Source organism: Typopeltis vanoorti, chromosome 10 (assembly GCF_054136105.1).
Source record: "Typopeltis vanoorti isolate ZY-2024b chromosome 10, IOZ_Tvanoo_1.0, whole genome shotgun sequence".
NCBI classification, from domain to species: Eukaryota; Metazoa; Arthropoda; class Arachnida; order Uropygi; family Thelyphonidae; genus Typopeltis; species Typopeltis vanoorti.
In genome coordinates, this window is record NC_143558.1 from 112,973,630 (window position 1) to 112,992,557 (window position 18,928).

General features: G+C 34.3%; 1 protein-coding gene across 2 annotated transcripts in view; it reads right to left on the minus strand.

The window, feature by feature from the left end:
• The window catches only part of LOC150102709 (uncharacterized), a 343,878-nt gene that overhangs the window by 258,526 nt on the left and 66,424 nt on the right, over positions 1–18,928 (minus strand). For both annotated transcript variants that reach the window (XM_090399309.1, XM_090399308.1), the window contains exon 4: positions 11,305–11,407. In XM_090399309.1, the coding sequence (XP_090255435.1) occupies positions 11,305–11,407 (103 nt within the window). The remainder of the gene's footprint in view (positions 1–11,304; positions 11,408–18,928) is intronic.

Consider the following 18,928-nt stretch of genomic DNA (forward strand, 5'->3'; position numbering starts at 1 on the left):
TAAATAGTGATCACTTCCAATTTCAAATCCTCTGTACACTCTTGTGTCCTTCACCAGGGAGAAAACATCACTATCAACAACAACATAGTCAATTAGACTTTTCTTATTCCTTGCCTCTTCTCTCCATGTGAATTTGTGCACATTTTTATGTTGGAACATGATGTTAGTAATAACCAGTCCATGTCCTGAGCAGAAATCCAACAGATATCTGCCATTTTTATTAGCTTTGCTCTTTTCTCTAAATTTTCCCAAAAACATTTTTGTATGTCTGACAATCACTTCCTACTCTGATATTTAGATCCCCAACAAGGACACCAACTTTTCCTTTTTGATTGTTTCAGTAGCTTTCTCTAGAGCCTCAAAAAATTCCTCCACTTCTACCTTAGTAGATCCTTCTGTGGGACCATAGGCACAAATAAGACTCATTGTCCAGTTCCACATTCTCATATTTGCCCACATTACTCTACTTGAGACCTGCCTGCTATTCAAGAAGATTAGCCTTGTATTTTGTGTTGAATACTATGGCTACTCCTTCTTTTCCTTGATTGTCATTGCCTGAATATAACATTTTGTATTTATTGCTCAGAAAGATCTCACCAGTTTTGGTCTTTTTTGTTTCAGTCACCCCTATTATGTCGATCTGATACTTATCTAATTCCTCAGCTAGCTCCATTTCTTTGCCATTCAGGCTTCTTACATTGATAGTACCGATCTTTAACTCTAGTGATGTTGAGTTGCGGTGTGTTTTCAGATTTGTTCCAGTAACTGACTTTTCGCTGTTCGCCCTGGTTCCCTGGTGAAAACAATGAGTCCTTGTTTAACCGGGCGACACACCAGCCGGCATGAAATTTTGTCATGTTGTACCATCATTTTTCATTTTTGTTTAACCAATAAGAATACAATTTGGTCGGCTAAATCCCAAATTGCCAGCCCATCCTCGTTCGTTCAGTATCCAAGTAGATACCCAACAGGGTGCACCAGGAGAAGGTGAGGATTGGACATTAGGTCAGATGCCCTGGTCGGCTCTCCACATTCCTTGAAAGGCTATGTGGAGGTCTCCTCTCAGTTATACAGCTTTGACCCTTAAGCCGGCAAGGGTGTAATAAAAGAGTAGTTTTGGCAAGTATGAATGATTTGAAAAGTGAGAAATATACAACAATAGAAAATATAAAAGAGCTGCTGAAAGAAGCAAACAAGAAGAGTGAGAAAGTAGAGATTATGGATCTTCTGGCTCAGTATAATAGGGACAAATTGAGCTGAAGGGACATTACTAATGAGTAAATGTGAAGACTATGCACAAAAACGTAGTGCGCAGCTATACATGTATCAAGTGAATTTAATGAATAAAAGGACTCGTATTTGTCTGATGGACTACATTTGAAAGGTTTGGTTGGATAGGTGTTTGGAGAGTGCTGTTCAGTGAGAGGCTGGAAGAGCAACTTCAGGAAAACCAGTGAGGATGCAGTCAAGTATGAGTTCAGCCACTGCTGAAACAAATGAATATGTATAGAAATGATTATGCAATACCTAATGCAGTTTCCCAAGTTTCAAAATATTTATGAGTTAGTAATGATATTACACAAAGATAACTGTGGATCCAGTTATCCTCATCCTCAAATTACTGATATGTACCCTCAAGGGGTGTACAGGATATGATAGTACTACATGAAAAATTTATATCATTACTAAATTCCTATCTACAATTTTCCTCCAAATCAACCTATTACCTGTCAAGACTCCAACATAGTCAGATCTTATATTTCTATCTTCTAAGGCACTTTTGACTGTACCAATCCACCTATATCTTAGTCTTCCTCTGGGTCTTTTTCCTGGCAGATAAAACTTGTTTTGCTAATCTTTCCCCTCCCATTCTGTTTAAGTGACCATACTACCTGAGATTAGCTCTGCTAACACATTCCTGGATGCTAACAATGTCAAGTTCTTTCCTAATATAATCGTTTTTAATATAATATTGCAATTGATGCCATCTGTTCATGCCCCTAATCTTTTCAGGACTCTCATATCTGCAGTCTCTAGTCTTTGGTCAATTGTTTTACTTCTAGCCTAGCTCTCAGATCCATAAGTTAAAACTGGTTTAAACACTGTCTTGTAACACAGCTAATTTAGTGTTTTGACTAATTTCTCTGTTATTCCATACAAATTTATTCAGTTGACTTCATACCATACAAGCTTTGTTGATTCTGTTGTCTACTTCCATATTTAATTACCATCTTCACTACAAATCATAACCCTAATGTAAACCTAAGTAGCTGAAATGTTTTACTTGTTCTATAAGTTCTCCATTCACCAAGCAGTTGATATTTTCAACTTCTGCCTATTTTCATTGTCTTTGTCTTGTTATTGCTGACCTTCATATACCATGTTTATTACAACAGTTATCCAATTTAGTCAGGGAATCTTGCAGACTTGTAGCGTTTATTTAGAAGTATAACATCATCTGCATAAAACAAAGAGCTGACATTAACATCTCCAATATTAATATCAGGTTTAATACCACTTTCATTCATAATGTGATCCATATAGATAATGAATAACAGAGGGGATAATGTACATCCTTGTCTAACACCAGATTTAACATCAAACAATCTTCCTGTACTTCCTTTAATTCTAACTGCTGACTTACAACTCAAATAAAGACTAAGTATTGCTTGATTTAATGCCCCACTGACACCATACAACTGTAGCGCTTGAATAGCTTTTCTCTTGGCACCTTCCCATATGCTTTTTCAATATCTACAAAACTTAAATACAGATCTTTGTTATACATCAATAGCTCATATAGTCTGGCTTCGATCAGTCCAGATTCACTATAGTCCAGTTTTAAATCCAAAAAATGAGTACACAAAATTATTTTTTTATGCATAAATGTTTGGTTTTTTCCCCTTTATACAGTCAAGTAGCTTTCTGTGCAGTTTATTTTTATGCGGTTTTAAAGTTATGCGATACGATATTTAAATTTTGTCGGGGGTTTCCTGTTGTATATCTATGTACCTAGACTTGCCGAGAATGTAATTGCGGCATTACATTCAACGTCTTAATGTGTAAGCTATGTATAGTACGAGTAAGCAGTGGACAATTGTGAACTTTAATGTTGAATTTGTGATAATTAAATTTTAATCCCATTTAAAAAACTACATAAGTGCAAAAAAGAAAACATGAAAGCGATTCTGTCACCAAGAATGTAAATGGCTCACTTTAGAACAAAAGCTCAATATAATCAAGCTTCATAAAGAAGGTGCGACCTTTGCTAAAATAGGAGATGAAAAAGGAATGTAAGAGTCATCAGTTCGAAAACTTATCAAAAAAAAGATCAATACAAATCGCAAGGTTTCTTATGTATGGCTTCTTATTTATCAAAAATAGTGACTAAAACCAGAAGCACTCGAATGATAAATATGGAGCGGCTATTATCCATATGGATCAAAGACTTAACTCAAAAGCAAGTTCCGCTTAGTCAAATGGAAATTCAAGCCAAAGCATTAAGTCTTTACAATGACTTGAAGACAACTGATGATATAGAAAACGAAGGTGAGGGAACTAGTGAAAATTTTATGCCAAGTCATGAGTGGTTTTTTCGTTTTAAGCAATGAACTGGTATTCACAATGTTCATATTGTTGGCGAATCTGCAGTGCAGAAAAAGAGGTTGCTTTAAGATATCCGAAGGAATTGAGTGAAATCATACAAAAAGGTGGCTACAAAAATGAACAAATATTTAACGTTGATCAAACAGGATTATCCTGGAAAAAGTTGCCGTCACACACTTTTATAGCAGCCAATGAAGAGTCGTGCCCTGGATATAAAATTTCAAACGACTGTCTCACACTGTTATTAGGTGGAAATGCAGCAGGGGATTTCAAATTAAAACTGATGCTTGTGTATGCAGAAAATCCTTGAGCTCTTAAAAATGTATCAATAAAATAATCTCCCAGTGTTGTGGTGTTCAAATAAGAAAGCATGGGTCACAAAAGTTTTATTTGAAGATTGGTTCACCAACTATTTTTGCCCTACAACAGAATGTTATCGCAGAGAAAAAGATTAGATTTTAAGATTTTATTGATCTTAGATAATGCCCCCGGTCATCCGACTGGTCTTTGTGATTTAAATGAAAATGTACAAATAACTTTTCTTCCACCAAATACAACGTCGGTGATCCAACCAATGGACCACAGTGTTGTTGCAACATTTAAGGCCTATTATTTGCATGCACTTTTTCGCAAGCCAAAAAGCTACAACAGGAGAAAATGCACCTACTTTAACGGAATTTTGGAAGAGCTACAGCATCAGAAACATTATAAAAAATATAGGCAAAGCATGGCATGAATTAACGGCAAGCAATATGAAAGCAGTATGGAAACATATCATACCACATTGCACAAATGATTTCATTGGTTTTGAAATTCATTTTGCTGAAGTCACTAATAACATAGTGGAAATTGGACAGCAACTTGGTTTCAAAGAGTTAGATTCCATCAATGTAATTGAGTGCATTGAATCAAACACTAATGAACTGGATAATGAAACACTTATTAACACGGATGAACAATGAGCTCATGAAGAGCAGGAGGACAACTTAGGCAACGACAACTGTGTTGAAGTGCCTACACGAGAATTAACAGCCGAACAACTATCAAAAATTATTGGAATGGATGAAACCTTATCAGAGCATATTATGGAAGTTCATCCCAACATTCAACGTACCCTTACAATTCGCCGAACGATAAACAATGCAATTCGTTGCTACAAACAAAAATATGAAAAGAAAAACCAAAGAAGAAAAATGTGCAGATGTTGATATCGCAATTGTTAGAGAATAAAAAATGAATTACGAAAAACATGTACTTTTTGTTTAATTATTTTTGATAAAGACATTTGAATTTATTAATCTCGTTTTATTTATTAAAAAGCAGGGAGAATATTTTTTTTTTTTGGAATCAATTATCATTTTTTGTATGTATTTAGTTCCTCAATTAGTCCGGTTTCAATCAGTCCGGGATATCGGTGAAACCGATTACCCGGACCAGACTATGCGAGGTATTCCTGTATTCCCATGATTTCTCAACTATTTGTCATAAAGTGAAAATCTGATCCTGACAACCTCTATTTGGCCTCAATCCAGCTTATTCTCACCAAGATTCTCTTCCATAATCCTATGAAGTAATTACTCCATACTTCAAGGATATCTTTTTCTCCAGTTTTCATGTCATCTCTAATTACTTTTACAGCACTCTTTTCTCCATTTCTGAGCTTCTTCAACAACAACCTCCAGAATATCTTGCCACCTTCTTGATATTTATTTTCTATGTTCTTACCAAAGTTTTCCCATGACTTTTGTTTAGCTAGTTTTACAGTGTTTAGCTTTCTTTCTCTGTATTCTCTAAGAGCACAAGCTGACTAATTTGCCACGAACTTTTGATATGCTTTCTTCTTTTCCTTCACTGCCTCTTTAACTTCCTGTGTCCACCATGGAGTTCTAATTTTTCTATCCATGCAGACAACCTCACCACATGCCTCTATGGCTGAATCAATCAATGTTTTCTTCAGGGCTTGCCACTGAATCTCTAAGGTTTGATTCCTGTTCAAAAACTCTTTCATTTTTTCTTCAATAATCTTTGTATATTTTAGTGTACAGTTCACATCCGAGCTGCTCAACTTTCATTCGCTTTAAAACTTTCTTACATGTTATTCTTTTCAATATGAAATTCAATTTTATCCTGCTCAAGACTAAATAGTGATCGCTTCCAATTTCAAATCCTCTGTACACTCTGGTGTCCTGCACCAGGGAGAAAACATCGCTATCAACAATAACATAGTCAATTAGACTTTTCTTATTCCTTGCCTCTTCCTCATGAGAATTTGCGCATAAAAATGTGCACAAATTCTCATGTGAATTTGTGCACATTTTTATGTTGGAACATTGTGTTAGTAATAACCAGTCCATGTCCTGAGCAGAAACCCAACAAGTATTTGCCATTATTATTAGCTCTGCTGTTTTCTCCAAATTTTCCGAAAACATTTTTGTATGTCTGACAATCATTTCCAACTCTGCTATTTAGATCTCCAACAAGGACAAACTTTTCATTTTTCATTGTGTCAGTTGCTTTCTCTAAAGCCTCAAAACATTTCTCCACTTCTACCTTAGTAGAACCTTCTGTGGTACCATAAACACAAATAAGTCTCGTTATCCAGTTCCCCATTCTGATATTTGCCCATATCACTCTACTTGAAATTGCCTGCCATTGAAGAAGATTACCCTCATATTTAGTATTGAATATTATGGCTATTTCTTATTTTCCCAGTTATCCTTACATTTATAATGTGTACATCAATGCCAGCATGAAACAGCATATTTTTGAGGAAACTAGAAGTTTGAAAGTGCTAGATACAGTAGAAGAATCACAAGATGAATAAATAATCACAGTGGACATTCTGCCTTGAGGAAAGTGACCATGCAGTCTTGTTCTGGGAGCATGCTGAACATGAGGAATTCTCTGTCAAGTTTATGTTGAACTATACTGCTATAATTATGATAGACTTAGGAGGCACTGAAAATAATGCCATCAAGTAGTTACAAGTAAAGAATGTCAGTAGTGCTTGGGAAGTGGTTAGGGTTGTTTGAAAGAAGTATCAAGACTGCTTAACCAGGGTAATGAGGATAAACCAAATGGATGCTAAGATGAGCTGCAAAAAAAATAATAATAATAAACAATAATAATAATAAAATTCTCACAAACAGTACAATGTGCAGGCAAGAAGAATAACTAGTATGGAAAGAAAAGCTAAATCAGATGATGAGAGAAAACTAGCAAAGCAGGCCAATGTAAATCCAAGAGAGTTCTTTCTACTATGTAGTGAGTAAGTAAGAGGAAGAATGATGATGATGAAAGGATAACTTTTATCAATGCTGACAGATGATAGAAGCAGAAGAAATAGTTGAGTTACTAATTGATTACTGTGCAAAAGTGTATCACTGAGGTAGAGATTTTGCAGTTGCTGATGTGACAGAGACAAATGTGAGAAATGAGGTCAATAAACAAGAGGTGATTAGAATATTGAAAAATACGAATGTCAATACAGCAGTGAGTGGATAAAATGTCGAACCTGGTGTTACAAAAATGTTCAAGAGAACTGTCAGTGCATCTGACAAGTTGTTTAATGTACGAGGGTGGTTTGAAAAGTTCTCGGCCTCGACCATAGATGGCAACACTATCGACAAGATTTTTTTTTCTAAGTTGGTACATGTGTCATAAGCATCCATGTGAAATTGCAAGTCATTCTATCAAGTAGTTTGTTTTATACAGCTGTTTGAAGCAAAAGTGTTGTCTATATCCCTTGATATGGATAAAACTGAGTATCGTGTGGTTATAAAATTATTTGTAAAAGAAGGTTTAACACCAAAAGAAATTCATTTGAAGTTCATAAAAGTTTATGGGCACTCTTCTCCTTTGTTTTCAAAAATTAAAAAAATGGGCAGCCGAGTTTAAACATGGCCATACCAGTCTTGAATATAATCCACATGAAGGACGTCCAAAAAGTGTAACAACACCAGAAATCATTGATCAAGTGCACGATATGGTATTGGATGACCGGCGAGTCAAAGTGAGTGAAATTGCTGAGGCTAGGAATTTCAAAAGAATGTGTAGGATACATTTTGCATATGAAAAAGCTTTGCACAAGAGGTGCCACACTTGCTCACAGCAGATCAAAAACGCACTAGCATGAAAATCTCTGAACAGTGCTTGGAGCGTTTTAACAAGAATAAAACTGATTTTGTGAGTCGATTTATTACTATGGATGAGACATGGATTCACCATTACACACCAGAATCCAAACAACAGTCAAAACAGTGGACAGAAGCCGGTTGTTTAGCGCCAAAGAAGACAAAGTCGGTTCCATCAGCAGGAAATGGAACCAACATCGGTGTTTTGGGATGCTGAAGGCATTTTGTTTATTGATTATCTTGAAAAGGGTAAAACAATAACCAGGGAATATTATTCCAATCTTTTAACCAGCTAGACGAAAAAATTCATGAGAAAAGACCCAGTTTGCAGAAGAAAAAATCATATCTTTCATCGGGACAATGCACCTGTCCACAAAGGTGTTTTGGCAGTGGGAAAACTAAGGGATCTGCACTATGAATTTTTGGAACATCAGAGGGAGCATCCCCCCCCCCTATTCCCCAGATTTGAGGAATAGGGGGGATGCTCCCTCTGACGTCTATCTCTTCCCAAAACTAAAACTCGTCCTTGCTGGTCAGTGTTTTTCTTCAAAACAAGAGGTGATTGCAGCTGTATAGGGTATTTTGTAGATCTTACTGAGAACCACTACAGGGATGGGATAATGGTGCTGGAGCACTGCTGGAATAAATTTGTTCATTTATTTAGTTGTACTATTATTTATCAGATCTTCACATTTTTCAGACAAAACTGTGATGTTCAAAAAAAGGTAATGAAAATAGATAAAGCACTATTTGTGTATTACAAACATTGTGCTTTGTCTATTTTCATTACCTTTTTATAACATCACTTTCACCATACTTTCATAAAAAACAGGGGGGGGGAACCTTGTCCATTTCAATGAGTAGTTAATAATTTGATAAGCTAGTTAATTTTGTTTGTATGTCAGTTTACATATATATGAAACAAAAACTACTGAGAATTGTCAATTTATGACACATTACAATACAGCTGCAATCACCTCTTGTTTTGAAGAAAAACACTGACCAGCAAGGACGAGTTTTAGTTTTGGGAAGAGATAGACGTCAGAGGGAGCATCCCCCCTATTCCCCAGATTTGAGGAATAGGGGGGATGCTCCCTCTGACGTCTATCTCTTCCCAAAACTAAAACTCGTCCTTGCTGGTCAGTGTTTTTCTTCAAAACAAGAGGTGATTGCAGCTGTATAGGGTATTTTGTAGATCTTACTGAGAACCACTACAGGGATGGGATAATGGTGCTGGAGCACTGCTGGAATAAATTTGTTCATTTATTTAGTTGTACTATTATTTATCAGATCTTCACATTTTTCAGACAAAACTGTGATGTTCAAAAAAAGGTAATGAAAATAGATAAAGCACTATTTGTGTATTACAAACTTTGTGCTTTGTCTATTTTCATTACCTTTTTATAACATCACTTTCACCATACTTTCATAAAAAACAGGGGGGGGAACCTTGTCCATTTCAATGAGTAGTTAATAATTTGATAAGCTAGTTAATTTTGTTTGTATGTCAGTTTACATATATATATGAAACAAAAACTACTGAGAATTGTCAATTTATGACACATTACAATAAAAGGACATTTAAATGCATGTTCTGGAAATGTGCTTTTCTCTTCTAGTAAAACTGTTTGTCATATGGATTTTTTTGCTTAACACTGTTATTTCTCCTGTGATGTTCCTCGTATAAACAGTCTGCCAGTCTCATCACCACCAGAATTTCTAATTCATTACCTACCAGTAGTGTCATGTGCCCATTTTGGTTGGATGTGTGCTGTCGTGGCTTATGCAATCTGCGCTACAAAATTCATCTCAGTTTGACCGTATGATGGCATTTTTATTGATATACATAAGATGTATGAAAGTTTTTAGAGTGTATAGCACATCAGTGCTCATCTTAATTGGTCTAATGCAATTAATTGTAGGATAACTTTGAAAATACTTTAATTTATTATATGATTGTAACTAAATCTGTGCAAAGTGGGAAACAATGTGTTTGTTTTAAGAAACTGTAAATTAGAAAACAATAATGAAGGAGAATGCCATATTGCTTGGTATATTTAAATTACTCAAAGGTGTAAAATTTGGAAGAGGCTTACCTTACTTAACTACAATACTGTTTCCCACTGTAAATATGTGCAAAAAAGTTATATAATTTTCAATAAATTTATATTGATTTAATTTTATTGCTACTTAAATTTATATAAATTTAAGTAGTAACTGCTGTGCTATTAGCAACACATGCTAATGCTGTGACCTCACAAGAAGACTGCAGGATAATTAACACCATAGGCACTGACATGTTAAATAAAACTCCTCCCACTTTTACATTTTAAGCAAAGTGTAGTGGGCATTGTTTAATTAATACTAAGACAATTGTAGGTAGTAGGGGTGAATATTCCAGGTGTGCTAGGTGTGCAGTGCTCATCCACCAAATAGCAATATCACCAATATTATATTAATGCATTTATTCCCGTTCAAGGCTCCCCTAATTTCTAGACTTTGTGTGATTCCTAAAAGTAAGCACAATATACTGTTTCATAAAGAGGACACTTTTCAACGCCTTTCAAATTTATATTAAAATCTTGCCTACCACATCAGTTCACACACGGTAAACAGATGAAACTCAGAAAACAAAAACAGCAACTCATTACAAATGACAATGTTCAATTGAACTGGTTGACACAATAACCAATCACACCCTTTAGGTGCTATTATTGTCTCAGAGCTCACCCAGCCTCGTCTTCTAAGAGATTTAAAACTACTAGAATGCTAAGAATTTGACCCACTGCACCATCTGTACATCTTTTCAATGGGCTCAAAGGTGTGTATATTTTGAACACACACCCAGGCTATTAATGTGAATGTTATGCAATGTTTACGCGTTGAAAAGTGTCCTCTTTATGAAACAGTATATCGTGCTTATTTTTAGGAATCACACAAAGTCTAGAAATTAGGGGAGCCTTGAACAGGAATAAATGCAAAAATATAATATTTGTGATATTGCTATTTGGTGGATGAGCACTGCACAACTAGAACACCTGGAATATTCACCCCTACTACCTACAATTGTCTTAGTATTAATTAAACAATGCCCACTACACTTTGCTTAAAATGTAAAAGTGGGAGGAGTTTTATTTAACATGTCAGTGCCTATGGTCTTAATTATCCTGCGGTCTTCTTGTGAGGTCACAGCATTAGTGTGTGTTGCTAATAGCACAGCAGTTGCTACTTAAATATGTGATTGCTTGCACTTACATATCATTTTATTTGAATCATTTCCATCCATCAATTCATGAAAATATAATTCTCTAATATGCAATGAGGTTATTAATTAAATCAAGAATGGCATTTTGTTCTGTTGTAGTAAAATAAGATATAAAATCTGTTCAATGTCAGTATACAGCACTATTAACACAGTTCAATTTTAAGCTGTAATCCAACTTTGACTGATTTACTCATGTACAAATTCAATATCAATCCCAACTAATCCATAAATGACAGCAAAATAAAAAAAATAAAAAATAATTATTCATAAATTCTTTGAGTTCATGAAAAATATACAGACCTTTTAATATTTTAATATCTTCAGATATCAAGTCTAGTTTTTTCACTGATTTCAATAGTTCTAAATCTCTGAATGCATTGGATATCAATAACGATTTCACTTCCTGTAAAATTTTAAAAAAATATCTCTTGAAATATAAGCTAGCTATTTTAACTTAAAAGAACTTTTTTTTTATTACAAAAATTAGTAAAGTATAGTAGAAAATAAAGTCATATATTTTAAAGCACAATGTCAAAGAGTCACAATATATTTAAAGCAGGATACTTCAATCCATGGTCTTCTAATAACTCAACAGTATACCTACCATATCTTGATAAACTATAAGGTTGGGTAACTAATGGGAAATTGAAGCAAAATAAGTAGCTTCCCCTCATCAGATGTCACAATGCCTTCTCAGAACATGGCTTGTTTTCACAAATGAAATTCTAAGAAATTCAGTGAATTATTTTGTAGATCTTCCTGGGTTGGAGGAAATGCCAACTAGATCCACCAGATGATAAACAACCTGCATTGGTGCCTTACCTAACAAAGCTCTAAAGCAGCTGATCTCATATTTGTTCTCTAGAAAAGAGAACTTTTTTTTTTTTTTCAAGCCTTGCACGACACTCTTCAGCAACATGCCAAACATGTTCTCATTTCAAAAGTAACGGCTTTGCACACTATTAGATATGCAGAGTGAACTTAATGGTAATGAATTAGAACACTTTAAGATCAGCTAGTGTATAACACTACTACTAAATACTCTACAGACATGCCTGGAGCCTAGTAGTAGTAGTAGTAGTAGTGGTATGCAGGAACCATGTCAAGGATGTGTTGTAACAAGGCGCTCTGTATATGGAAAATGTGTTCAAGAGTCTTAACTCATCTTGATGCATATCTCTACTCACTATTCACCAAAATGAACCATGGAGGGAAAGTAATCATGTCACTGCAGTTTACCAAAACGTTAAAAAAAAACAAAAAGTCCTTCCAAAAAATATAATTTTTACATTGATTTCACCTACCTTTGTGTCATGAACATGAAAATGACATACTTCATAACTATAAATACCCAAATCTGATTTCCAATTATTAAATGAATTTCATATATCAATTATAATAGCCACGGGACACTGTGACTGTCCAAAAACTCAGCATGATTACTTCTGTTGAGTGGCACTTATTTCTCTGTACAATCAGATATTCTAATATCTGATTGCACTGAGAATGCCAAATCTAGAATCCTCTTTTAAATCTTCCTTAGCTCATTCAGTAATGCTCATGTACTGCTTAACCCTAATTCTAACTGAACTAGAAGTGATTCAAAAAATACTTGCTATTAGTAAAGATCTAATACAAATCATCCATCCATCAACCAGAATATCCTTGATTTTTTTATTACATGAATTACATGATATAACAATACATGAATATTATTGAATGAGCTATTGAAGGTTCAAAAGAGGATTTTTTGAACCTTCCACTCTCAATCTCACATTGTATGGTACCACAAAAGCACCAAGCAGGGAAAACCACAGACCTCTACTCTTCCTTTCCATCGTCACACTACTGCTTCTATTCTCCAGATCTAAACACCTGCTCTAAGTAAGTTATAGACATTTTTCTTAATGGAATTAAAAAGCCTTCATTTCCCACACACACCATTCAAAATTACCACACAATATTCAAGTAATGGTTTCAGAAGCTGTCCTACAAAATTCCAAGAAAAAAAAAAAAATTCAGCAAACTACAAATGGCTAAACAGGCAATAACTCCAGTCTGGTTTACAGCATACACAAAAGAATTTAACAAATGTAAAACAACATGAATAAACTCAACTTAGATGGCTGAGTGATTAGCATAATGGCTAGTTAGTTCTCTAAATAACAAGCTTCAAATACTGCTTATGAACACAGATGCATGTGCTTGTCTTTAGATAGAAAATGAATTTCATTCATCAAGTGCAAGACTACTGCCCCATTTATTACAGGCCTAAAGTGGCTTGAAAAAGTTCCACATTTGGTCTTTACAGTAGGATTTCCAGATTATAGACAAAAAAATAAAAATACAAAAAATGTATAAAATAAAAACAGAAAAAAAAATCCTTATCTCATTCAAAGGACTAATGTGTAACAGATTTACAACCTTTTATGAGTGTGTCACATAAAAACTTTCCTTCTGCACAAAGATAGTTATGATTTCTTGTCATTTGCAAAATACACAGGGACCAACTTTTGCTTTCATCGCTCTCTCTCTCTCTTTCAGATGACATCACCAAAACAATACCTAAAAATAAAGTTGACCTCCTATCATATGATTCATCTCCTCTTACTTCTGCACAGAAATGACAAGGCAATTCACTTCCTACTATAATAGAAATAATGCCACAAGCCATATATGATCTTTTGTCAGAAAGTCTTCAAAATAATCTCACATAACAGTTAGCTACCATAAAAGCCTTCTGGCTGGGTTGACATGATGTTTCCTATTTAAAAGTTGTACTCTGGAAATAACACCCATCCTTTTATATTCAACAGACATTTCACAGCACGGAAGTAATTTGATCATGGGTGGCCAAATTCGTCACTATTTTGAAGGCCAACAGTTAATCAATAACCACCAGTATGGCTCCAGCACTCTAGGTCCATGGAAGTTCATCAATTCAATAATACATGCCTTTAACCATGTGCATGGAAAAGTTTGGAGAAACCCATGCTATTGCTCTTGATATTTCCAAGGCACTGGACTGGGACTGGCACTGAGGTCTGTTCAGCAAATTGTCATCCTTTCATCTATCTTCTATCTTTCTGTAATTAGACCACTAGTTTCCTTCTGGATGATCAATATACATTATTAGTGAATAGCTTCCTTTTTGGATTTCTTCCCAATGCAGGAATGTCCCCAACATCCCAACTCGTGCTGCAAGGTTTATAAGTCACCTTCATTCATCAGTGGCTTTACTCCTATGCCTCCAAGTATTCTTATCTGTAAATTGCATGTGTTCTATTGGCTAGTTTGTCTGTTTTTGAGGGATGAAAAACCTGGGTTTCAGGGAGAAAAAAACCCTATTTTTAGATTAGTCTATATAAAATAGTAGGATCAATTCTTAATTAAGTTAGCAGTCTCCTCATTTATTTAGGCCGAATTATTTACTACTCTACTTGGGGTTCTCGCAAGATTCGAATAATTATGAACGGTGCAATAAAAAGGATTTCAGGCAAACACAACATTTAGATTAACAAAATAAAACATTTAATATATAATATATAACAAATACAAGGATTCTACTTTAAAATGAAACAATACAATCAACTTAATACATCCTGCTAAGTCACTCATGGCAATTCAATGTTCTAAACTTTCATACAATTCACAGCTTCAAAATCACAAGCCTTCTTAACTCAAGTTAATAAAACAAAACTTTTTATTTAATCAGTCTCCACATATCTATCAGCTGTACTTAATGTTTAAATTCACAGCAAGCATTAATCAAGGTAGACAATATTCCAAGCAATCTTATTTCGGACTTTGAACTTCGAAGATATGTTAATGTTAGAATAAACAAACAAATATGACTACTCTTACCAGATACAATCTTCAATACATCAATTAATTGTGAGCACACTTATGAATTAACTTATTTACGTTAGAGGAACACATTAATAAAATTTCTCCGATGATTTAACTGAACTACTGTTAATCGCGCTTCACTACTCTAAAAAACACATCAATAAGGCACTGATATCTTTCCTTGTTTACTTTTCTCCAACTAGTTTAATTCGATATAATTCTTCTCAGGGCAACATAGAATTAAGACGTAATCCCAGACTAACTGGAACTAATCAGAATTTTCCATTGAATGTCCAGTTCTTTATTTATCCGGTTACGGCATTAATTTTCCTTTACAACACAGCTGACTTCACTTGCAGCTAAGTATATGATTCACTACGTTTTGGCTCACTTCTAAACACTATTCTCATGAATTTCTGCCCTAGAGAATTTATAAATTTCTTCTACTTCTTTTACTTGTATTCTACCTTCCTTCCCACTCCGCAAAAACTTCCTCTCTTCTCTCTAATTAATAATTTTCTATATATTTTTTCTCTCCTTTCAGTCCGAAGGTCACGCTCTCTTCGATTCGTGCTTGTTTACTTCATGCGTCTCCATGACAACAAATGAACGCAAACATTTCGCTAATGTAATATAATGCTCTACTACTACATGAGTGATTACATAACGTTAAATTTTCACAATTAAGAATAAATAGAATATTTGAGCTATTTAATCAGCTTTTTCATTACGTATACAATTAATTATAATAATACCTTTCCTTTACATTATATATATATTTTAGTTATCATAAATTCTACACATATTATTGTTTAATAAATTAATAGTAGGTTAAGTTTAGAATAAATATTTAAATAGTAATCTTAATTAAGGAATAATAAATAATTTTTTATACAAATCATGATTAATACATAATAAGCAATGTTAAATGTGAATGACAAAAAATAAATTACACTACATAGTTTCATTCACAATTTAACAATGTAGTGTGAATATAGATATACATATATTCCTGAAGATGGCCTTAATGTAAATGCAGAATTTCAATAACAATACTGTTTCTTTATCTTTTTTCTTTTAAATCTGAAACAATAGTTGAGTCCAGTACAGTAACGAGGGTAAGAAGAGCCTGTGGCAAGCGTCTAACTTGGCCTGCCCCTAATCCAAAAATGACAAAAATTTTGAAAAATTTAAATGTAACAATTAAATTTTACTAAATGTGATATGTTAAATATTCACTATTAACCCCATCAAAATGACTTGTAGTGTGTTGTAGAATTTGTGTATCTAAAGGGGCGTACTACCGAAATTTAAAAATACAATATAAAATAGACGACTTTTATATCTATTTATTTATTTTTAACGTTTTGCACCCCCAAACCTAGTTGTGCCCATGGCGGGCGCTTCTTTCGCCATGCCCTTGTTACGGTACTGGTTGAGTCCATAAATCTATTATAATGAATAATAATCTGCTGTATCAGCAGATAAGTAAACGCAAGAAGGAAATATTAAAATGGGAAAGTAACACAAAAGATAAAGAGTAAGGATCAAGCATGAGGTAAAAAAACTACCTGTAGTTGTAATAATATTAATATGCAGTCTAAATCTCTTGGTTTTCAAGTAAGGAAAACAATAGATTAGTTATAAAAGGTAACTTTTAAAAGATATTGGTCAACAGAATTTCAGCCCAATGCCCTACAAGAATATGATATGAAAGCAATATTTTTCATACATGTAGCTAAACTTTCAAATGTTGAAGTATTTACATGGAAATTCAAGCATGCTGTATTTTAATTTTGTGTAAATGTAACAGTAATAGTGCCAAAATCCTTACTCCAAAACTGAAGGTGAGAAAAAAAAAAGAAAAAAAAAAAACAGGATGGGAAAGAAGGAAACAGCAATTAAAAATGGGATTTTGCTTATGCTTATGCATGTGAGTACAAGCTCCAATCTACCTTTAAAAAAGAATCCCAAAAATGAAATATACACTATAACTGATTGTAACAAACAATTTCAGGCCTGAAAAGATTTGTGATAACATCCATAAGGCAGAAAAAGGATTTAACAAGTTGAATCCTATCGTCACACCTTCAGAAACGTTTTTCAACAAGTTCCCAAGTTAGCTGATCTTTGTTATAGGTGAGCAGGGGTTAATTTTTTTTTCCTTCCAGAAGAAATCTAGATTTTTAATCCAATAACTCAGAAAAATTATCCACAGATGCCAAATAAGACTTGATGACAGAAGGTAATAAAAGCAGAAACCAGTTTCCAAAGATTGCCAAAGTATTATGAATAAGGGAGAAGAGTTTCTGATATTGGTTAACTTGAAATAGTCAAAAATGATAGACAACAATGAGACTTGGTTGACAGAGCAAAATACTGTCACAGCAAAAGAATAAATGGGATACTATATTTTCAGGGAGGATAGAGAAAACAGGACTGGGGAGTGTATTACTAATGAATACAGACCTGCAATTAGCAAAAATAGTTCGGCAAGAAGGAAGAGTTGGGGAGACTGTGCATTTGACGCTATTTGATGTATGATAAAAGCCAGAAGAACAAAATATATAGTTGGTTGCTGCTGGAGGTGGATGTCATGTATTAGTAAATTAGCTTGATGAACAGAGACTGAGTAATCATTACAGAGGATTTGGACACAGACTAGAAAGAGAATTCCATTTCTTTCTCTCTGCTACAAGGAAGAAAGGTACCAAATATCGATCTGATGACAGCATTAGAGAATGTGTCCATAGCCAAGGTTATGCCTTCAATTTTGGAAAGAATGATCATGAAGTTTTGATTCAGGAGGCAGCTAAGCATGCACAACTTTCAATTAAGAAGGTGCAATGCCAAACATGAACAACACATGAGGCAGCTTATGCCATTGCTCAAGAAACTGAAGGGGAAGGATGTCAGTAATGCATGGGATTATTAATTACCGACAAGTAATGTGAAAAGATGGGAAGCTGCCAAATGAAGTATCCTGGATTTTGAATCTAAATGAGTTGATAATTGCATTATGCAAAGGTAAGTAATTGTGAGTCCCAGGAGAAGTTAAAATGCATGTCCACAAATGATGGAAGCATGAAATAAAAGGGAGGCATTTTTAACACTAGTCAGCTTGACTTGACCAAAAATTATCAGCATCAATGAAACTTGTTTGCACACATTATTAGCTGATGCAACAAAGAAAATATCAAGCTATTCATTTCTAAGTCTGGTCTGCAAGAGCATATGTTGATTATCATGTGGACTGGTATTATTGGAAAGGAGATGACAATGTCTGGTGGTAAAGCTTAAAAATTAGCTATTCCTAACTATTTTAAGGAAATTACAACACAGACTAATATTAACTAACATAAATTTAATTAACATTTATAATATTTCGGCAAAGTCAATTTGCCATTATCAGGGAACAAAATATAATAAGATTTGTGCACACAGGCGCTACACTAAGTAATGAAGATGAAGCATGTCAACTGAGAGTAGTCCTGAAGTCCTCAGTTGACATGCTTCATCTTCATAACTTAGTGTAATTGCTGTGTGCATGTATTTTATTATATTTTATTCCCTGACGATGGCAAACTGACTTTGCCAAAATAGTGTAATATTAATTAAATTTATTTTAGTTAATATTACTCTAAGTTGTAATTTACTTAAAAAAATACAGAAATGACATACAGACGATATAATAATTGAGATAATTTGATTATCATTTCCTATAAGTCGAACTGCCATCTTCAGGATAAAGATAAGTGCAAGCACACATTACCCCTGAGTAAGTGAGACGAATAGAAGGAAAAAAGCAAAGCCTACAATCCTAAAATAAACTCTGGTAGACATGATTAGTTGCTCTTGGCTGTCAGGCTGAAGGCAGTTTTATGCCATGCATCTGGGAAACTAAATTTACCGGATGCATAAAATTATGGCAAATGGTAGAATCAGTTGGGGAAAAAAGTCACCTTTCTTCATGAAAGTAAATTTAACTTCCTGAGCCTCTGTCTTAAAGAACTATCCTGCTCTCTCATCCTTAAACCTTCAGCCCAACAGCACCCAATCATGCCCTCCTAGATAA